Raw genomic sequence first — 23,850 nt, 5'->3', positions numbered from 1 at the left:
AGACCTAGGCTTTTTGGGGCAGTATGTGCGATCAGTTGTCAATGATTTAGGTTTTAGAATAGACTCGGATTTGAGAATGGAGAGCCAGATAAATGCTGTTGTAAAATCTGGATTTTTTTATTTAAGGCAGCTTGTGAAATTAAAACCCTTTTTGTCGCGGCAGCATTTGGAGACAGTGATCCATGCGTTTGTTACATCACGCATGGATTACTGTAATGCACTGTACGCTGGAGTTGGTCAATCGGGGCTTGCCCGCCTCCAGAGGGTCCAGAACGCTGCCGCTCGGCTATTGGTTGGGGGGCGTAAGAAGGACCACATAACGCCCGTACTGGCATCTCTCCACTGGCTTCCGGTGCATTTTAGGGTTCGTTTTAAGATTCTTTTATTTGTTTATATGTGTAAAATTATGTGTGTTGACATATCAACTGTCTTTACATGCTTGAAAGAATAAATCAAATCAAGTTCAGACCTCATTTCTAACATTGATAAGCAGTGAATAGGGGGACAGAGCCTTTGCTGTGGTAGGTCCAAACCTATGGAATGCCTTGCCGCTTTATATTAGGCAGGCCCCCTCACTGTCCACTTTTAAGTCTTATTTGAAGACCTACTTCTATTCATTGGCGTTTGACCAGGAATGACACTCTGTCCGTAGTGTTAGTGTTTATATTACTGTCTATAGCTTTTTATGTGTTGTTTTTATATTTGTATAATATGTTAAGTGCTTTGGTCAGCTGTGCTGTGGTAAAGTGCTATATAAATAAAGTTGAGTTGAGTTGAGAAACATACAATTTGTGTGCTTATCTTCTTCTACTTCCGGCTGTTGCCATAAGAGGTCGCCACAGCGAATCATCTGTTTCCACCTAACTCTATCCTTGGCATCCTCTACTCTCACCCCAGTTAACTCCCTCATTGTCAAACCATCTCACTATGGCCTCTCTGACCTTGTCCCCAAAACAGCCGACCTGAGCTGTCCCTCTGATGTGCTCATTCCTAATCCTGTCCATCCTGGTCACTCCTAAAGAGAACCTCAACATCCTCATCTCTGCTACCTCCATCTCTGCCTCTTGTCTTTTCCTCACTGCTACAGTCTCTAACCTATACAGCATAGCTGGACTCACTACTGTCTTGTACACCTTTCCTTTACATACTTCTCTTTGCCCTTGTCCTACAACCCATACTTTGGCTACCCTGGTGTAGGTTAGTACTAAAAAACTTGAAGCCTCCTTTTCCTTTTGTTGGTATGCTGGGTTTTGAAGGTGCAACACTTCTTGAAAATGTAAATTGTGGTGAATATTCTCACTGCTCTAGAAAGTCTGTGTAGTGCAGTTATCTTTGTGGAATGTTTTCAAGTCCTTGAGTAAAATTTTATCCTAAAAGCTGTTATAGGTTTCACATTTTAAGTTTCACTCTCTAAAATCATGTTGAACAAATTAGTTTAGAAACTCCACTGCTGTCTCTCCTAGACACTTCCACACCTCTACAGGTATGTCATCTGGACCAACAGCCTTTCCACTCTTCATTCTCCTCAGAGCCTTCCTCACCTCACCCTTTCTAATCTTTGCTACTTCCTGCTTTACAATATTCACCTCTTCCCCCTTTCTTTCCCTCTCATTTTCCTCATTCATCAGTTCCTCAAAATACTCCTTCCATCTTCTCTGCACACTCTCCTCACTTGTTAGCACCTTTCCATCTCTGTCTTTAATCGCCCTTATCTGTTGCACATCCTTCCCATCTCTATCTCTCTGTCTCACTAATCTGTACAAGTCCTTCTCACCTTTCCTCGTGTCTAACCTGGCATACAACTCATCATATGCTTTCTGTTTGGCCGTTGTCACCTCGCTCTTCACTCTACACTGCAATTTCTTGTAATCCTGTCTGCTGTCTTCAGTCCTTTCTACGTCCCACTTCTTTTTAGCTAGCCTCTTCCTCTGAATGCTGTCCTGTACTTCCTCGTTCCACCACTATGTTTCCTTATCTTCTTTCCTCCTTCCAGATGCCACACCTAGCACCTTCCTACCTGTCTCCCTGATCACTTCTGCTGTAGTTTCCCAGTCATCTGGAAGTTCTTCCTGTCTGAATTCCTCACAACATTCTTCCTTTTTCAACTTCCACCACTTGGTCTTCTTTTCTGTCTTTCCTCCTCTTCTTCCTGACCACCAGAGTCATCCTACCCCCCCCCATCCGATGCTGTCTGGCTACGCTCTCTCCTACCACCACTTTGCAGTCCCTAATCTCTCTCAGATTGCCTCGTCTACATAAGATGTAGTCTACCTGCGTACTCCTACCTCCACTCTTATATGTAACTCTATGTTCCTCCCTCTTCTGGAAATAGGTATTAACTCCAGCCATTTCCAACCTCTTAGCAAAGTCCACCACCATCTGTCCTTCTAGGTTCCTTTCCTTAACACCAAACTTGCCCATCACCACTGTTCCCCTCACCCAACGTGCCCGTTGAAGTCTGCTCCAGTCACCTCATCTAACCCACTCCAGATGGGTCCACTCTCTCCTTCTCTTCTAACTCACCCCTTCAATTTCCAACTTCAAACTCATCACCCTGTCTGACACTCTTTTCACCTCTAAAACCTTCCTCACAAGCTCCTCCTTTGGGATCACTCCTATCCATTTCTCTTCCTATCCACACCATAATAAAACTGTTTGTATCCCTCTCCAATACTATGCACTTTGCTACCCTTCCACCTGGTCTCCTGCACACACAGTATGTCTACCTTCGTGCCAAACTTGTGTGCTTATACGGTAACATTTAAACTCCAGTTTGAGTATATGTGAATAGCAGTAGTTTATAGATTATGGGGGATATTTACTAAGCTTTTGTGGGTCCATTTTTTGGCACTAAAATTGAAATTGCATGTGTTAATATTTACTGAGGAGTCACAGTGGGGTTCTGCATGGGAGAACAAGAATATGACACTATGTATTTTAAAACGTTCCCATTCAGGGACCAAATAATCAGGGGGGAGAGAATGTAAATTTATACAAATAACCTCAGCGCCTGATTTACCACCACTGCTACAGAGGGAACAGTGGCTGAAATTTAATGTCAAGAGAAAGCTCGTGTAACTTTTGCAGCACTGCTTCCAATGTGGCCACTGTTGGTCATCCGAGATCTCTTTGAAGTTAAGAGCATGTCTGAGGAAGGAGAGGGTGTTTGTAAATCACATCACAAGCCAGAGGAGAATGTGGGGGACTTGTACAGGCTTTCAGGTCAAACTATGCTTCAAGTCAAGTCGATTACTGACTGAAATAAAAGATAATTTGACTGGCAGAAGGCTACGTGATTGCCATTCCGAAATATGTTTGTCAGTCCCTTCAACCAAATTAAAGTTCATTTGCTGTAAACTTATATTTTCTTCTTCACTCCTCTCAGCCCACATGTGTACAATGGCACAAGAACCTAAGTGGAGGTACATTCAGATTGACACATCTGTAGCTGTGCCCATTTACATCCTCAGTGTTGGTAACACATCTGATGATAATTTATGACGGGTTTAGTAAATATCCTCTGAGACTGAATATTCATGCCAAAGTCATCACAGTGACAGGGGCCAGGAAAAACTCACATAGTTCAAGAGATTCTGCATGACTTACCTGTGTACAGGCCATTAAGAGCTAATGACCAGTGTAGAGGGCAGCAAGCTGCACTGCCATTCACCAAGGGTGTCCCAGTTGTGTGTCCAAGCACATGTTGGATTAATGATCATACTGGGGTAATTCTTAAGATGTGTATGTGAGGTAGAAGGGGGAAGGGGGCAATACCACAATCATTAAGTATAACATAATTACAAGCACTCCATTAACCCCAGCATTTCTTAAAGAGTGCATAACGTGATGAGCAAATGAGTAGCCTGTGGTACACACGTGTGACCTCAGGCTGCCGCGGCACATTAGTGTAGAGCATAAAGCAGCCATGGCAGAGGCCTCTAAGGAGCTCATTATGCCCCTGACTAGTAAGTGGACTATTTAGACAAGGAGTTTATGCCACATGACAGACTTGATTCCTCACCTGCAACTGGAACAAAAACTAGTATAGCATCTGCATATTTTACTAAATCTCCCCATCTTAAGAGTTCATATTTTACTGAAATATCACAGTGATGTTAAAATTGCATCATAAGTAAATAAATACTGCCTTTAACTGTTCTGACAGAAAGCCCTCACATTTTGCTGTGGCAAGATGAAGAAACAAGAATTAATTAATGACTGTCACCTGTAGACTAGAAACACCAGACTGTTAAAGAAGCACTGGAAACATAACTGCTTTAAAGGACAAGGCTAGCCATTTTCTATATGAGTAGTATCTTCAGCAATCTCCATACAGAGACTAAAGTTACTGTCTGTCAGCCGTCTGTCCTGGATTTGCTTGTTCGTCTGTGCAATAGACCTCCACTGTTTTTCAAAAACTATTCAATACACTGCTGCACTATGCTTTTTTCATTTTGAAACACCAGACCCAACTATGTTGCCCCAAAGGTTCTGTGCAGCCCTAAATTTCTGAGGTTAACACAAGTCAGTCAGCTGTGCATGTGCGAGCTCTCTGCTTTGTTTACATCGAGCTGGTTCTTCAAGCTCGGGTCTGGGGTTTGCTAATGAAGAAATATGTCACCCAGTGCAGCGGTGATACAACGAAGATCTATGGCACAGATGAACAAGCAAATCCAGGACTGACACACTGATGGACATTAGCCATGAGTAGAGGCAGTTCATTGTCAGTTTTAATCTTGGTATGGGGACTGTTAATATAGGAAATGACCAGCCGTATCCTGTAAGTGGTAATGCTTACCTTTTTAATGAAAAAAAAAAAATTTAAGTACATGTTTTTTTTTTTGTTTTGTTTTTTTTTTTGCTGTGCTTCCCAGAAATCACCTCCTATTCCAGCAGTGTTGTCAGTCTGACATTCAGTTCAGGGTCATTTCCGCTGTTGTTGATTACTTACTTCTCATTTCTGTCAGTAATGTATCTGACATATGATGCAGCATAGCAGAAGCTCTCATGATCTGGGTCTTTTTCAGCCAGTAACAGATGGAAAATGGTTGAAAATAGTGTGGATAACAACATTAAAGGCACAATGTATGAAAAGGTTGCCTCACCACCTGAATTCAAAAGCACAGGCTGTCACTCCCAGATTGACAAACAGGTCTTTTAATGCAAGGACAAAAAACAAAAACAATAACCTTGTTAGTAACTTTAGTTTACTGTTTATGAGGCTTTTAAATCACTGATATTTTTAACTGTGTAAGAGTAAAACGGGATCATAAAATTGTCAGATTAAAACAAAAAAACTGGTCAACCTCTTCAGCTATATATGCTTATGTTCATGTACCTGTGAATTATATGGTCCAGGAAAAATAAGATTTGGCTTATCTTTTTAATCACTACCAAATCTTGTGTGATAAATGAGCAGTGGTAATAGCTGTGATATGTGCATATTCTGTAGAAGCACATTTACAGTAACTCAAAGTAAGAGAGCTATCAACCTATGAAAGGTATTAATTTGAAAAGCAAGCATGACCAAAACACCCATTAAATATAATCATATCAGCAGTGTTATATTGGTACTGTTGCTGCATTAGTCTCCTGAAACCACCAGTGTGCCATTCAGGGTCCAATTTTCCTCTTTCAGTGACAGCGGTGTCCATATGAGCACTTACAGGATTGAGCACATAACCCCAGCTGTGACAGTGGAAGGCAGACAGCTTCAAAGCCTCTTTAAAAGCTTAGGAAATTGGAGAACAAGAAAAAAAAAAAAAACAGGCTTGACACGATTAAAATCTTTGTTAGAAAATATGACAGCTTACCAACAGTGTTGATATGTTTAATATAAAAACATAATGCCTCTCTGCTTCATAAAGTCACTGTAATCCTCCCATGATCACAAACTGCTTTGTGATGTGAGCGGCATTGTCACAGAGGCAAGGATGAGTAAAACGATAATGCCATAATCCAGCAGGGCTGACTCATCGAGATGTGGATTAGGGTGCTGCATCCTCTAGCATCAAAACAAATAGTAGGGTAAAAAAGGCTCATCATCAGAAATCCATCAGCAGCAACTGGCCATGTTTACCCTTTTGTTCTGCTCATTGTGCATTGGGAGTCTTAATAATAACCCAGCTGTGAGCAAAACAAAACAAAAACAAATGCAAGCCCTTATAATTTCCATCAGTGTTTCAAGGTATAGAAGCAATTAGGCATGCAGTTCCACCATGGTTCACTGGATGGGAGATGTGGCTCATCTAGTTTTCACTGGGGAGCTCACAGAGGAATCTTTGGTGGGCTTTCTTTGTGACACATCATTACAGCTCATCTTAAAACAGCACACGGGAATACATTGTTACACACTGTTATCACAATGATAAAGCATAGGACATCTTGGGCAGACAGTGTGAATAATGAGACGTGTGTTTGAGAGTGTTTCAGGAGGGGTCAGTCAGAGACCTCTGGATGTCCTGTAGAAATCCAGCTGTTCAAAGTCAGTTTTTCTATGTCCTTTGCATGCACAAAGTCAAACAGATTAATGGGCATTGCTCCTTGGCTAGCAGCACAAAGCTGGTTGTGAAAGACAGCTTTGGGTTTGCCTTTGTTGAGAATACTCTACAAATGTCTGGATTATATTCAGGTACACTTGAACTGCTTTTTAAAATGATGATAAAATGACTTCTTTCTACAATATGCACATTGCTATAGTTAAAATTATGATCTATTATTAATTATGTTCTATTATTAGCAGACTTTGACTTTGCCAGTTGTATGACCAACAAGCACATGCAAGGCAAGTTTATTTACAGTATTTAACACATTTTTATACACAAAGGCCACTCAAAGTGCTTAACACAATGCATACTAATAGATAAACCTTTAAAATGCATACAGAAGCATGCAGATAAAACTATGTAAATTAGATAAAAAAATGCAAATGAAAAGCAGCAATTACAGGACAGCATAAACTAGCAACATGTAAGTGTAGATACCTAGTACTTTTACGATAACTGTGGCAGACTATGGATTCACTGTTCTCATTATACTTTGTACCCCTTTACTTCAGTCTTCCCAAGACCATGAGTACTTTAACACTAGAGGCGGATGACGTACTTCAGGAAATCTGAAACACCAGTGTCTATAATCACTGGCCAGTTTGATAGTCACACTTGTACAATTGTATGCAGTTTAATTTAACACTTAGCACTTTAACATAGACCAGAGGTTGCTCAAGTAGCCAGTTTCAGTGGTGTCTAGTTGAGGCGTGTTAGAACATCCAGGGCGGCTGTGGCGCCAGGGTAGAGCCCTGATCACAGGGTCGGCAATTTGATGCATGTTCTCCCCAGTCCATGTGCCGAAGTGTCCTTGGGCAAGACACCGAACCATGTGGCCAGGTCAGCGCATTGCATGGCAGCTGTGGCGTGTGTGTGAATGGATGGATGGGTGAATCTGTCAAGTGCTTAGTCCAGGTATGGTAGAAAAGCGCTCTATAAGTCCATTTACCATTTTTAGCATTGCATCTGCCGTGCTCTGATGGATTGATTGTAAGTAAGCAAAACATATTGGAGATGTAGGCAGTGATTCAGTGGTATGGAACCAGGCTTGATATGATCACGATCAAAATTGTTGTTGCTGTTATAGCAGGGAAGTTGAAACACAACTACTTCCTGCATTGACTCTGACTGTAGGCATTAAACAAAAATCATATAATGTATGTTCTCAAAAGGAATCATCTCCTGCAGCCACGGAAGTTAAGGGAAATATTTCCAGACAAATTAGAAAAATGAAAAGAAAAATGTTAGATACAAAAATATATGTATTTGTTTCTAATATACAGGAGTGCTAACTGTAGTAACACATTAGTTTGCTCTCACTACACAGAAAATAACTAAATGATATGCAGTAAATGGTGACGATTGTTCCTTCATTTAGGCATAGCTGGCAACCCAGTTCTCTTCAATGAAAATGGAGACGCCCCTGGACGCTACGAGATCTACCAGTACCAGATCCGAAACCGAACAGCTGAATATAAAATCATTGGCCACTGGACAGATCAACTCCATCTTAACGTGAGCACTACCCTTTTTTATTCTATGTCCACACACTGTTACAGAAAAAGCATTTAGCCTGCAATTGTGTTACATTTGTGTCAGTGTTTGCAATGAAAATCCTTCTCTGAGCATTTGTTTTCTCCAGCTCTGCAGCTATGTGTTTGCTCACTAACTCCTCTTCAAAGGTGTAAATATCCAGAGGGTGCTTTAAATGATTAACAGGGCGGACTGTGATGAAAACAGAGCCCGGAGAGCTTAAGGACAGACATATTTAATATCATCTCTCCAGACGGCATCACTGACTTTCAAAAACAATACTGTGGGGTGTGATGGAGTAACAGCATTATAACTGTAAATTACATAAAGGAACCAAACAAATTATATTTTGACAAAATGATGAGGAGGCCTTGGGCAAGCACAGAAAGTACAATTGAACACATGAGGCAGCTTGAGAGGAGGTTTGTCTTCTTTACCTCTTTCAATGTGCTGTGAAAAACTGAAACAAGGGGGTTTGTGGGCACCTACTGTGCAACGTGCCATTTCAGACTCTAAAGCTAGCTGCATTTAATTAGTGTTCTTTGAGTTCTTAATTAAATGCACATTTAGAGACAAATTTACCAGCTTTGAATGAACAGCTACAGTTGAATAAAGGTGATAACATTACATTAAAAAGAGCAGACTTGTTTGAAATGGCTAATTTATCTTTACGTGTATACTTATAAAAGGCAAAAATCCGCAAGAGAGAGTAGTGTCTTTAAACAGAATTTGGCTTTCATTCCTCTGATCAACAATAGCTGAGTGTCGACTTCTGAACAGCTATTTACCACAGCAAACAAACAAAGAGCAACACTGTGTCAGTTCCCTGCAGGGCAAGCATTGGATTGCCCCATTCCCCCTGTGTCTTGACCTTCAGATAATGTGACCTCCTACTGGAAAGATTTTCCTGAATCTATGAGGAATGCTTCATTTGACCTCCAGATTGCCCTTTGCTACCCCTCCACTCAAATAAATAAATAAAACTAAGTGTGGGAGCAAGGTTTAAACACCCAAACAACAAGTACCATCTAGATTGTTTGTTGACCTCCAGCGGTTCTAGGGATCTTTATGGATCAATAAGGAATCACTGCCTCTACATGCCACCATTTTAAAGGATACAGTCACCTTAGTGCGCCACAGATGTCTTCTTGTCTGGCTTTGTCTCTCTCTTTGTGTCCATTCATGTTTATCTCCCTTGCAGGTTCGTTCAATGCAGTGGCCTGGTGGCATTCGTCAGATCCCTTCTTCAATCTGCAGCCATCCCTGTCAGCCCGGTGAGCGCAAGAAGATCGTGAAGGGTATCCCTTGCTGCTGGCACTGTGAGCGGTGTGATGGCTATCAGTACCAGGCGGACAACTACACGTGTAAGATGTGTCGCTTTGATTTGCGGCCCAATGAGAATCACACGGGCTGTGTTCCAATTCCAATTGTCAAGCTGGAGTGGAGCTCTCCATGGGCAGTCATCCCTGTGCTTATTGCCATCGCTGGCATCATGGCCACTTTGTTTGTGGTGGTCACGTTCATTCGTTACAATGACACTCCCATTGTGAAAGCATCAGGGCGAGAGCTGAGCTATGTGCTGCTAACTGGCATCTTCCTCTGTTATGCCACAACGTTCCTGATGATTTCCACCCCTGATGTAGGAATCTGTTCCCTGCGCAGGATCTTCTTGGGTCTAGGGATGAGCATCAGTTATGCTGCCCTGCTTACCAAAACCAATCGTATTTACCGCATCTTTGAGCAGGGCAGCATGTCGGTGAGTGCACCCAGGTTCATTTCTCCAGCCTCCCAGCTAGTCATCACGTTCACCCTGGCCTCAGTGCAGCTGCTCGGTGTGTGCATCTGGTTTTGTGTGGATACCTCCAAGGCCATCATTGACTACGAGGACCAGCGGACATCTAACCCGGTGCTGGCTCGTGGTTTGCTCAAGTGTGACATCTCTGACCTGTCTCTGATCTGTCTGCTGGGCTACAGCATGCTGCTTATGGTCACCTGTACAGTCTACGCCATTAAAACCAGAGGGGTGCCGGAGACCTTTAATGAGGCCAAACCCATTGGTTTTACCATGTACACCACCTGCATTATTTGGCTAGCATTCATCCCAATCTTCTTTGGCACTTCACAGTCTACAGAAAAGGTAAGTAATTTTTTGACTCATGACAGTACAGCAAGTGGTTTAAACACCTTCACAGAGATTTATTTCTAAATGCCAAATCTCTCTGGTTGCATTTTTAATTCCACTGTTCATTTATTTGTTCTTAGTTTGTTCACAAGCATGGTTAGAACCCATTTACATTATTGCAAATGAGTAATGGGACTTAAACATTATGCTACACATTAGCAGTGGTGAAGTCCATTGTAGTATTTCCATGATCTGCTTCTCTATGCTCCTACTAATCTGTTTCAGAACGAAATGTTGTCGACTCCGCTACATTTATCTGACATCTGGAGTGGTGACTTGCTTTGTGGATGAATTTATAGTCCAAACATCATCAACATATTAAACTGTTTTTGGCATGTATTTCAGATAACAGTAAGCAAAGGTATTTTAACAAAGGAAAGTTGACTTGTGATCCATTGTCACAGGTGGTCTTTGTCTACCAGCAAGGACCAGTTCAACCAAAGTGGGACCTTTTTTTTCTTGTTTTATGTAGATTCATATTATTTTTGTTTTATATTGGGCAAGACTACAGTATTCATTCATTTTAATTACAGGAAAACTATTGCCTTACTATCCAGTTAATCACACAATTAGAAAATTACTTAAAACAGCAGTTTTTACAATTTTGCTGGCTGCAATTAGCCAACAAGATGCTATGTAATTGATATTACAGCAAATGTACTCTTACATACAATACTTCTGTCTTTGCTGTTGACAGTTTTACCATTAATTGAAACTTATCTGTATATCACAGGATTCCTCTGTTCTTACTGTTATCTGAGTTACTCACCGCAACAACTGGAAAATACATTTCAAAACAAGACGACATTAAGCTGTTGTTCAAAAAATGCATTTAATTCATCCACGTAACATACAATAATATTAGGATATGCTGCAGTGTTGTAAACCGTTTATTTAATGAATATTCTGCTTTTTAAATAACAAACAGACTTTACATACAAAACAAGTTGTCGCCTCACAGCAAGAAGGTTCCGGGTTCGCACCCCGGGCTGACCTGGTGCCTTTCTGTGTGGAGTCTGCATGTTCTCCCTGTGCTTGCGTGGGTTCTCTCCAGGTGCTCCGGCTTCCTCCCCCAGTCCAGAGACATGTAGGTTAAGTTGACTGGCGGCTAAAGTAGACTTCAGCTGGAAGGGCATCTGGTGTAAAACATGCCAAGTTTAGCATACGCATCGTCAGTTGGGTGACAACTGATGATTCGCTGTGGCGACCCCTAACGGTAGCAGCTGAAAATAGAAAAAGATGACATACAAAACAAACATCTCAAACATACAGCGATCAGGCACAACATTCTGACCACCTGTACATCTGTATGCACTTCAATGCAACACTTCTGCCTTAACATTTGTGTTCATGAAGCTCAAAATGTTTGTTTATGGTGAAGATTGTCAAATGTTTAAATTCATTTATATGTTCATTATTGAGGCCATAGTTGGTGTCGGTGGTGGTGTACTGGACCACATTATATTCAGAGGTGTTCCTAATATTCTGACCTTCTCATGTATGTCAATGGGCAAGATACAAATATACAGACCCCTCTGAATATAATGTAGTCCAATACAACACCATCTTTAACTATAACTGCAATAATAAACATATAATTGAATTTATACATTTATGACAATCTCATCCAAAACAAACATTTTGAGCTTCATAAACACAGATGTTAAGGCAGATGTGTTGCACTGAAGTGCATACAGATGTACAGGTGGTCAGAATGTTATATGCCTGATCGGTGTATATAATACAGAAGATTTTAAAACTGTCATAATACCACTAAACTTCCAACTAGGTCAGTGTCAGTGATTGGACAACTGAGCGGACCCGGCTCTCAGAGGTGATTGCCACTATAACCCAGGTGGGACAGCCACTGCTTCACCCGAGCCAACACAATGCAGATGCTGTGCTGTCAAGCCACATATCTGCTCTTTGCTTGGGTGACAGTAGGGTTCAGGGATGCTTTGTTTTCAAGGATAGGTTAGGTCTGGAAAATGGCCTGACACCCCCTCTTTGGGGACAAGTAAACATCATTCAACTCATATACAGAGCTTCCATATGATTGCTCTCTCGTTCTCTGGGGCATTTAATTGTGTATTATTGACTTCAATATAATCTAAAAACTATGGCTGAATGATTGTTTTCAAATCAAAATTGCAATTTAACAGAACATGATTTTCAAATCTCAAAAGCTGTGATTTAAACTGCTATTGAAATGTGGTTTTAAAAGCCACAGATTCAAAACAATCTGAGGTGCATTCCGGAAGACTTTGTGAACCTGCAGAGTTAATGAGTGAAACAAGAAAAGACACAGCAGTAAGTTTCACTTTGGTGCTGCTAGCTGCACTAAAAGTAGGTACAGGAGTCAGCAAAACCAAGCGTCGATTGACATTAGTGCCAGCAGAAACAGGAGGCTGCGTTGGTCCTCTGGACCTAAGTTGGTTTTAGACAAAAGGTTACATAGGGAATGTGCTGAACTTGCCTCGCTAAGGTAGAGACAATGCAAAGTAGAACCACAAATTAATTCCAGCATTAAAAAAAAGCACAACACAGTTGCTGTCTGTCTCTTACATTACAGGATCTTCCATTTCAATGAATAATACACTCTGTGTTGTTCTGTATCAAATCGGTACAGGATGCAAAATGCTTACATCTATTGCCCACAGTGGTGAAAACTTTGTAATATTAAGTAAAACCTAACCAGTTTAGAAAAGCTGTGAGATGAGAAAGAAAGACAGGCTCTGTCATCTTTACGCATGTGTAGCAGCACAGTCTGCTGGCTCCTCCTCACCCCCCGTCCCCCCCACTAATTGTCAGTTCAGCCCTGCGTCTCTGCCACCTGGTTACCGTCATACCATTATCACTGTTAAACACTGAGGGAGTAGCAGTGAGTATGGTTAACTCATTTTACATGAATCAAGTTTTTAGAAAACAACGGTGGCAGAGAAAAGAAGTTCAAAAAAATATTAAATGCTTCAAATACTTCAGCACATCTAGCAGCAGTAAATGTGCAGTCAACAGATTCGGGACCACAGCTCCCAGTGAATCCAGCATAAACACCTATAGCATAAGGAAGCTAGACTGAGTTTGTTTAGCAGGGTGATGGTGTATAGCTTAGTTTTATGCTCTGGTTTCATCTGAAATTCTAATACACAAATAAACTACTCAAAGTCTGTGATGGCCTCAGGTCTGCAGAATTTTATGAGTGAAAGAGGAAAAGATGCCTGTTTTGTCTTCACAGCTGTATTGTCCAGTTTGACACTCTCTAGTCTTCAGCCAAATAACTAGTTATGGAGAGGAAAGTGTAAAATAAAAATGCAATTTAATACAAAGCAAATTGAACAGCAAGGAACCCAACCCTCAGCTCCCACCATGACAAAGATCCTGAATTCAGAGCTTTTCTAAACTGGGTTAATTTTACTTAATATTACAATGGTTTCATCCACTGTGGACAATAGATGTAAGCATTTAAAATGAGAAATTGCATCCTTTTTTGATTCAGTATGGGCAAACTTGTACAGCAAATACGGCAAGCACAGAGTATTTTTTTATCGAAACTGACGGCCCTGTTTTATAAAGGACATATGGCAACTGTGTTGTGCTTTTTTAATGCTGGAATTAATTTGTGGCATTACCTTACATTGTCACCACTTTAGCCAGGTAGCTTCAGCACATTCCTGGTGTGCAACCTCTGGTGTAAAACCAAAACAGGTCCAGAGGACCGATGTAGCCTGCTGTTTCGCTTTAACGTCAGTGTTGTCTCTTGATCGTTGACGCCTGGTTTTGCTGACTCCTGTAGCTATTTTTAGTGCGCCAGCAGCACCAAAGTAACTCTTACTGGTCTGTCTTGTTCTACGCACTCATTTAATCTGCAGAGTCCACGTGAAGCCTGCGGAGCAGGGGCAGAGTGTGCGCTCCTGAAGTCGGTCGGACGCCGCTCAGATTGTTTAGAATCTATAGCACTTAAAACCACATTTCAATGGCAGTTTAAATCGCACCTTTTGTGAATTGAAAATTATTAATCATTCAGCCCTGCTAGCGGTTTTTTTTAATTTTTTTTATGTCTTTTAACTCCATATTTTATTCCTGTATTTCTACTCTTGGCTACGCTACGCACTCAACACTAAACTGCAGACTGACACAGTTAGTGGGGGACAGTGTTACCTTTCACTACTAGTGAAATACAATGAACTTCTGGGTGGAGGATACTACATGGGCAATTCACTTACCAGTTTTTTGTCATACTTGCTGATTTGGGCCTTGGATGTCCATCCTCACAAAACCTGTGAACACAAAGAGATGAGAGAAATTAAGCTTTGAAAAATCAAGAGGAGCTGCAGCAGTTCCTAAAGATTGTTACTCCAGAATTTGAATAATAACTAATATGTGACATGAAATAAAGTTTAACACTGGATTAGCAGGGCCGCTCTGATACAGAGGTGGAAAGTAGCTAGTATGTACATAAGTACAATTTTGATGTACCTCTATTGTACTTATTGCCTCTTTTTTTGCTTTGACTTCACTACATTTTAGAGGCAAATACTGTACATTTTACAGCACAACATGCATTTGATAAATTTAGTTGCTTTTACCACAGATTATTGAAAAAAATACAGTATTGTGACAACCGCTGGCTCGGTTGAGAGGAGCTGGTCTGACCCTGTCCTATACTTGACAGTTAACTAGCCAGCAGTGTGCCGGCACCTGGCTCAACAAGGAGGAGAACACCCGGTTTGTCTTTTTGTGGTTTTATTGCAATGCATTATGGAGACAAATGAAAACGCTGTCTGAACTGGCACCATGTGCTCTCTCAAGAAAATAATAAAAGAATAAACAACACATCTCCCAGAACTTCACCATCGCCCGCCAACAGAACCAAACCAACACGCCCACCTGTCATCCCTCTTATACCCTCCCGCACCTGTTCCTCCCCCCATCCCACATTGGCCAGAACAGCGCGGCATTTCGCAGAAAAACAGCGGTAACCAATACATGCACAGCTTTCACAACAGTGTCAAACCCAGTTGCACACAACAGAACACACGAACATCAGCGGCCGGTCAGGGTCGCCACAGTATTATTAAATTCTATTGATCCCCAGTGGGACATTCACAAGCTACCCAGCAGTATGGAAAGTACTTAAAATTATAAGTATATAGAGTAGTTAATGTTAGCTCCACTTTTACCAGCTGTAACATTAAATGTGATGTACACAATGCTTAAATAATTATAATCCAATTATATACATTAATGTGAAATGTGTCATTCTGCATAATGAGTACTTTTGTTTATGGTAATTTTTTGCACTTTTACTTAATTGTTTAACTTGGGTCAAACATTTCAGGAAGCCTTCCACAAGCTTCTTACAGTAAGCTGATGGAGATTTACCCCATTCCTCCTGAACTGGTGGAGCTGAGTCAGGTTTGGAGGCCTCCTTACTCACACACACTTTTTCAATTGTGCCTACAAATATGGCAGACATACAGTGGGTACGGAAAGTATTCAGACCCCCTTAAATTTTTCACTCTTTGTTATATTGCAGCCATATGCTAAAACCATTTAAGTTCATTTTTTTCCTCATTAATGTACACACAGCACCCCATATTGACAGAAAAACAGAATTTTTTACATTTTTGCAGATTTATTAAAAAAGAAAAACTGAAATATCATATGGTCATAAGTATTCAGACCCTTTGCTCAGTATTTAGTAGAAGCAGCCTTTTGAGCTAATACAGCCACCATTTAAGAACAGTCACGGAGTTGTTGTGAAGCCACTCCTTCGTTATTTTAGCTGTGTGCTTAGGGTCATTGTCTTGTTTGAAGGTGAACCTTCGGCCCAGTCTGAGGTCCTGAGCACTCTGGAGAAGGTTTTCGTCCAGGATATCCCTGTACTTGGCCGCATTCATCCTTCCCTCGATTGCAACCAGTCGTCCTGTCCCTGCAGCTGAAAAACACCCCCATAGCATGATGCTGCCACCACCATGCTTCACTGTTGGGACTGTATTGGACAGGTGATGAGCAGTGCCTGGTTTTCTCCACACATACCGCTTAGAATTAAGGCCAAAAAGTTCTATCTTGGTCTCATCAGACCAGAGAATCTTATTTCTCACCATCTTGGAGTCCTTCAGGTGTTTTTTAGCAAACTCCATGCAGGCTTTCATGTGTCTTGCACTGAGGAGAGGCTTCCGTCGGGGCACTCTGCCCTAAAGCCCCGACTGGTGGAGGGCTGCAGTGATGGTTGACTTTTTACAACTTTCTCCCATCTCCCGACTGCATCTCTGGAGCTCAGCCACAGTCATCTTTGGGTTCTTCTGTACCTCTCTCACCAAGGCTCTTCTCCCCCGATAGCTCAGTTTGGCCGGACGGCCAGCTCTAGGAAGGGTTCTGGTCGTCCCAAACGTCTTCCATTTAAGGATTATGGAGGCCACTGTGCTCTTTGGAACCTTAAGTGCAGCAGAAATTTTTTTTGTAACCTTGGCCAGATCTGTGCCTTGCCACAATTCTGTCTCTGAGCTCTTCAGGCAGTTCCTTTGACCTCATGATTCTCATTTGCTCTGACATGCACTGTGAGCTGTAGGGTCTTATGTAGACAGGTGTGTGGCTTTCCTAATCACATCCAATCAGTATAATCAAACACAGTTGGACTCAAATGAAGGTGTAGAACCATCTCAGGGATGATCAGATGAAATGGACAGAGCCTAAGTTAAATATATGAGTGTCACAGCAAAGGGTCTGAATACTTATGACCATGTGATATTTCAGTTTTTCTTTTTTAATAAATCTGCAAAAATGTCAAAAATTCTGTGTTTATCTGTCAATATGGGGTGCTGTGTGTACATTAATGAGGAAAAAAATGAACTTAAATGATTTTAGCATATGGCTGCAATATAACAGAGTGAAAAATTTAAGGGGGTCTGAATACTTTCCGTACCCACTGTATATGCAGTACTTCTAAATAGCTTTGCCATTGCCAGTTTAGGAATGGAATACATAACTGGTAGGAGAAAAAGATACAGGGAAAGAAAATCCCCTCTCTTATATACAGTTGAAGTCAGAAGTTACTATACTCCATAGCCAATTACATTTAAAGTCAGTTTTTCACAACTCCTGATATATAGTCCTATGAACACTCCCTGTCTTCAGTCAGGATCACTGCTTTATTTTAAGAATGTCAAATGCCAGAATAATAGTGGGGAAAAATGATGTTATTCCTTTCATCACATTCCTAGTGGGTCAGAAGTTTACATACACTATTAGTATTTGGTAGTGTTGCCTTTTAAGTAACATTTTGAATAAAGGACTTTTACTTGTATTTTTACACTGTAGTATTGCTACTTTTACTTAAATAAACAATATTTTTCCACCACTGCTGATACAGCTGTAGGAAAGCCATCAGTGAGGCTGGTGTCAATTAAAGATTACTGTAATGCTGCTGTACACCCTGCTGTGCAAGACAGTCCATAATCACACATCATTAGTATTTATTAGATCGACAGAATTCATGTTTCAAATATCTACAGTAAATTTACGACTAGTCAAAAGTATCATTTAAGATATCTGCAATTCAGACTTGCCTATTTGAAATGTAAATTCCAGATATCTGTAATTAACGATAGCTTTAATGGAATTTTGAACAACCATAATTCCAATTAAGAGATCTTTAATTTGGTACATTTAGAAGAAATCTTAATTATCTTTTTGAAAATAAGATATTGTATGACTAGTCAAAATTCAGTGGTAGAAATCTGAAACTGGAGTCTCAACGCAACAGTGTATCTCGCACCTGTCCAGCTCAACACAACACAACACGCTCCGAGAACTACAGCACTGCCAGAACCCAGCGACAGCCAGCTACATTGCAATTCAATTTACATCTTAGGAATACTTTAATTACATTTGTGAATAATTGTGAATAGTGACCGCATTGTGCATAATGAGTACTTTACATTCATCAGTACATTTCTACAATTATCTAGACTTTTATTTGTAATTAAATATTTTTAAAATGTGATGTTAATACTAAAATTTTAATTGCACTTGAGAAGTTTTTTAATTTGTACCTCAGTTTAATACAAAAACTAATTTTTCTTATTCAAATATGAAACACTGCCTGTTAGAAATGAGAATAACATAACTCAGCTGATAAAAACAACTTCATGGAGATGCCATGTGGAAGTCCCAGACTGTGAATACACATTCTACCAAGGCACAACTTGAATGCATTCTTTAATAACTCTCCAGGTAGCACACAAGCCTTTGACCTGCATATATGTGACGGCTGTATGCCACAGTGGATTACAGACCCTTAAGCTGTTTACACAAACAAGCTCACACTCATAGTTCCATGTCAAATCAATGTGCCTGACCTCATGAACCATGGACCTGGATCACATCCAGTTGGAGCACTGGGAGGTTACAGGTCAAAATCCAAAAAGGGACATGGAAATGGAGGCTGGGCTTGAACTTACATTGAGAGGAGACAGTCTGGGTACAAAGCCAAAGGGTACAACAATGGCACAGTAGAAATGTGTTGATCCAATTGAAAGAGGTCTTTTGGCAGTGTAACAAAAGGGGCTCGGTGGCTACAAGAGAGGACAGTGATGAGGGAATAGTCTCCTACTGGCATGGACACTATCAGCAGCGCCAGCATGGGTCTGACAGATGCCACAAATTAATCCGTACCTCCTCCCCTCTGGGATTAAACAAAACAATACATGAAAAAGCTGCCCTGGAAAAGCTGGCTGTTACCTCTTTGGAAAAACATTCTTGAGAGACCAAGTGCTTGCACTGTGTCATGCTCAGCATCCTATTTCTATAGTCTACAGCATTGCGGGAAATCTACATATGACTGCAGCCAATTGCATTACATTAATAATGCAGTGTGTGACCAGCAAAACAATGACATATTTTTGTATGCTTCAAATTATGTTAACAGCACAATGCCCAGACGGCTTTGATTCTGCATACCGGCCTTCTCTTACCCATAAATCCACTGATGGAAACACTAAAACTAAGTAACAGCTTCTACATGTTAAAAAAAGAAAAGAGAAACCTTCTGACCCTAATATAAATGGAGTGTCTGTTACATATATATCATCCCTATATATTCCTGATTAGGGCTAGGTCGGTAAAACAATAATACTAATTATTACGATAATAACCTCATCGATAACTGTTATAAACAAATGCCTAACTTTTGATCTGTACATAAGCCTTGTCGCCCAGCCCTATCCTAGATGCTAAAGAGAAAGCAGTCCAAGTGCAAAGTACACATTTTTTAATGTGAATGTTGCACATCTTAAGTCACATGTCACCAGCAGCCATGGACATCAGCATGCTCTTTGTTTAATCATTCCACCTCCTCTCTCTGAAGATGAAAGGGAATTATACAACCACAAAGAGACAGAACAGCTTTTTTAGAGGATGAGATAATCCATTAGCTAGTATGGCTTTGAATAGTAAAACAGAAGTGAAAAAAATCTTTGAAGGGTAAGCAAAGTCCTACTCTTTTTTTCCATACTTCAGATGAATTTAATTTATAAATCCTGAAAAACTTTTCTCATGCAAGCTTTATACTGTATAAGACACTCTTGCTCCAAATTATATTAGTCACTCATTAATTATCATTTCCTGTAAAAAACTGTACACGCAATGTCTGGGATTTCCACTTTCATCAGTTAGAAAACTTCTACTACTGCCCTGAGCGATGTGAAGGTATGACAAGAAATGGAACACAAAACAGAAATTTAGCTTTAGGGAATTTTTTCCTTCTTCAAAGAGAATAATCCATCCATCCTTCCATCCATTCTCTGCAATGCTTATTCCTGAATAGGGTCACAGGGGGGCTGGAGCCAATCCCAGCTGACACTGGGCAAGAGGGGGGGTCCACCCTGGACAGGTCGCCAGTCTATCACAGGGCTCACAAGTATACAACTAACCACACACACACACTCCATTCAGAGTCACCAGTCAACCTAAGCTGCATGTTTTTGGACTGTGGGCGGAAGCCACACATGCAAACTCTGCCCAGAAAGGCCCTGGGTCAGCCCGGGTTTGAACCCGGAACCTTCTTGCTGTGAGGCGACAGCACTAACCAGAACGTCACTGTACCACTGAGAAAATAATCATATCAGCCAAAAGTTGCTTTTAAGCGACTGCACTTCCAGGCGTCAGTCATTTCATCACGCCCTAACAACCTGTTTTTTTACATCCAAGTGACAAAGTGACAACACTTTCTATGGGTTGTAGGAATTGTAACTCTTGTCTGTCATGAGCAAAGGAGGAAATAGTGTAAGGGTGCACCTAAGCATTATTTATCAATTTCCAATTAATCATATTGTCTATAAACTCTTAAAAAACATAAAAACATCGATCCCATTTTCCTAGTCTCCTATACCATCTATGTACTTAAAAATAAACTTGTTAATAAATTTTAAACATGCAAAACTATTAGTCAAACCAACATTCTGAACAAATCTCATCAACTGCAACGACCACTGAATAAGGGTATAGGCTAATGTTACCGACTTTTGCTACATTACCCACTCTTGTGGTTACAGCACAGCCAAATTACTGCAATATTCATCACTTTACCAACCTCAATTGACCTCACAGGACAGCTAGACAATGTTAGGCAGCAGGTAATGGGCACAGACATAGATTTAGATTCCAAATTAACATGACACAACAGCACCTTTGGTTAGCTATCAAGGTAGGCTAAATTTAGCAGTGCAAGCTTGTTCATCTTATAGGAGCGGGTGGGGAGGCCAGTGAGGAAAAGGTGGGGTTGTTTGGTTGGCTTGTGACAAAAAGTGGCACCGTGCTTGTCACCTGCCACCAGATCAGCTAATAACAAAACTCTGTTGCATTAAGTGGGTTTCAACCTGTAGACAGCAAGATTTGGACCTGAATCAGCACTATTGGTTTTCAGCTGAAAAAAGTGGCTTAGGTTTAGGTACACTTTAACATGGGAGACTGCTTGGTTTCTTTTTAACCGTGACTACAGTCATTTCCTAAGTGTATGATGACAACAAAGATCTCCTAACCTTATCAGAATATTTACTTGAACCCAGACCCTGATCTTGTCTGAACCCTAGCAGGACTGTTTTTGCGCCAGTACCCATGGGTGGGTACACACACATAATGAAATACTGTACGTGACGTTCTGAAGGGCAGTTACAGTACAGCCAACATATTTTGTCATTCATTTGAAGGACTTGTTGGCTTTATTGCAACTTAAGTGGGCAAACCCCCCCCCCCCGACTGATTCTCTGAGCTCTTACATAAACAGTGTTCCTATTCAAGGAATTAACATGTCAAAGCAGACACACCTCACAATCATCCTACTATATGACAGGCCCTACAAAGGCTCGCAGCCCACGTTGACATGTCTTTCAGAGCAATTAACTGCTCCACTTCCTCCGGGTCTTGATTTACCTTATCTAACCACATATGCGCATATCACCAGTTTACAGCAGGCCTCTGCCTCAGCATTACAAGCACAGTCATTTATTTGTCATCTGGTGCCAGGATAACTGCAACGAATGCCATGGGAGGTTTTCACTATCACTCAAACAGGGACATCTGGTCTATCAATGCAGCATGATCACCAAGCAGTATGCTAGCTTCAGGAATAGACATGACACCTGCTTACCTGGAGGAACAGTCTAAATCATTGGCTGTCGCGAAAACAGAGGCAAGAGGAGGGGCATTGGACAATAGCATGTATGGGAATGAGGCTGCACAGTACAGGTAGGCTCAGGTCAAATTCAATCAGCCCACACAAAGAGGTCCTGCCATTACAGTGCATGAATGGACTGATGAATTAGGTGGTTTTGTTTATTTCTCTATGAAGGCTCCATCACACTACTGGCATTGTCAACTCAACAACAAAAAAAACTGCTGTTAGCGCTTTAGTCAGACAGAGTGGGAGTAGCAGGGAGTTCAATAAGCACAGATGTCAGACAGGAATGTGCTTGTGACTGTGTTCAGTGTTCATCCCTGCTACCTGTTACCACCCCTCTGGTCCCTTCCCATTCTCTCCGTCTCCTTTCAGTCCAAAGATAAACAGCATTATTCACGCTAATGTCCCCAAAGGCCCAGTAATACATAATGAAGATTGATGCCACAGACCATGGGGAGTTGAGCAATATCTCGGACTTGGACGGAGAGCAGTTGTTGGGTTCATTAGGACTACAGCACAGCAGCCTTCTGGGTCTCAGCCATTGACCTCAGGATGCTCTAATAATGGCAGAACAGGTCGTGAAGCTAATAAAGGCCACAGGATTGCGATCTTTATAAATGACATTCTCCCATGAAGCTGTATTATTGTGTCCCCTAAGGCTTCTATTTGTTTATTAGCTTAATTAGAGTGCAATTATAGTGAAATTTCATGCAGCAAGCCACTCTACTGAATGTTTCCATGGCATGCTGAGAAATAATGCAGTAGATTATTTTAGGATGAGAATTCTGCAGTTTAAATGAATTTTACAAGTCATCTCCTGAAGCAAAAACTCTCAAGAGTCCCAAGTGAAAATAGATTGTTTACATATATTAACCCGCAAATTAATCCTATATCATCAGTTCTCACAGATGCCATCATTCAGTTGTGTTGTGCTTGCTGTAGGCAGAGATGGGGGATCTTTTAAAACTATTCACATCATATACTGTATATATTCATTGATCCCCACTGCTTTACTGCTGCCCTACACTGCTTCATCTGTGTTATGTTTTGCCTCAAGCAAGATTTGTTGATGACAGTGTGACGATAGGTATGTCAGAGATACAGCAGCTTGCTTTTATGAACACCGTTGTTGCAACACTCAGGTGCAATGCATTCAGGAGGAAACAAATTAATGGATTGAACAATGGGGTTGGCCTGGCAATGAAAACAGGGCTCCATTTATAAGCAAATGCACAGTAGCTCTGTGATGCAGTATAGGGAGAGATTTTTTTATGGTATTACCTTGATGCTATCTGTTGAAATACCAGACATAAATATATTGTTTGTATGAAGGGGTCGCTGGACCCTCAGATGTATGAAGAAACACGCAGGTATATTGATATCTGCGATGGCAGATGAGCGTTGGAGCCAACAACAACAAGCATGACCCATGTACGGAATGAGGCAAGCGATTTGTTACAGAAGTTAATAGTTTTTGAGGGACTGGAGCTGGAACTGAACACAATTGGAAATACTGAAATTCATTATCATGAACCGGACGAAGATTTTGACCCTGAAAAAAACTTTTTAAAGAACTCTGAAAATAACTGCAAGTATTACACGGATGAGCAGTTTAACAGCAATGTCAAGACTGAAAACAAATTATCACTAATTCACTTTAATAGCAGAAGTTTATACGCAAACTTTCAGAGTATAAAACATTATCTTAGTAGTCTAAAACCTTCTTTTAATATAATTGCTATTACGGAAACTTGGATCAACACTGTAAGAGGAATGGATTTTGACCTTGAAGGCTATGACTTGGTATGCATAAACAGAGAGAATAAGATGGGAGGTGGTGTGGCCTTGTACATAGATAAAAACTTTTGTTACAAGAAAGTAGACAAAATGTCTAGGGTAGTAGATAATTTACT

General features: G+C 40.9%; 1 protein-coding gene across 5 annotated transcripts in view; it reads left to right on the top strand.

The window, feature by feature from the left end:
- Positions 1-23,850, top strand: part of LOC109969434 (metabotropic glutamate receptor 4-like) — a 181,772-nt gene that overhangs the window by 146,674 nt on the left and 11,248 nt on the right. For 4 of the 5 annotated variants that reach the window (XM_020616515.1, XM_020616440.1, XM_020616360.1 and 1 more), the window contains exons 9-10: positions 7,924-8,060; positions 9,280-10,215. In XM_020616515.1, coding sequence (XP_020472171.1) covers positions 7,924-8,060; positions 9,280-10,215 — 1,073 coding nt within the window. Of the gene's footprint in view, positions 1-7,923; positions 8,061-9,279; positions 10,216-10,485; positions 10,600-23,850 lie in introns of those variants that run through there. The other variant, XM_020616604.1, reaches the window with a different exon arrangement.

Source organism: Monopterus albus, unplaced genomic scaffold (assembly GCF_001952655.1).
Source record: "Monopterus albus unplaced genomic scaffold, M_albus_1.0 scaffold1.1, whole genome shotgun sequence".
Classification (NCBI taxonomy): Eukaryota; Metazoa; Chordata; class Actinopteri; order Synbranchiformes; family Synbranchidae; genus Monopterus; species Monopterus albus.
This window is presented reverse-complemented; position numbering and strand designations above follow the sequence as displayed.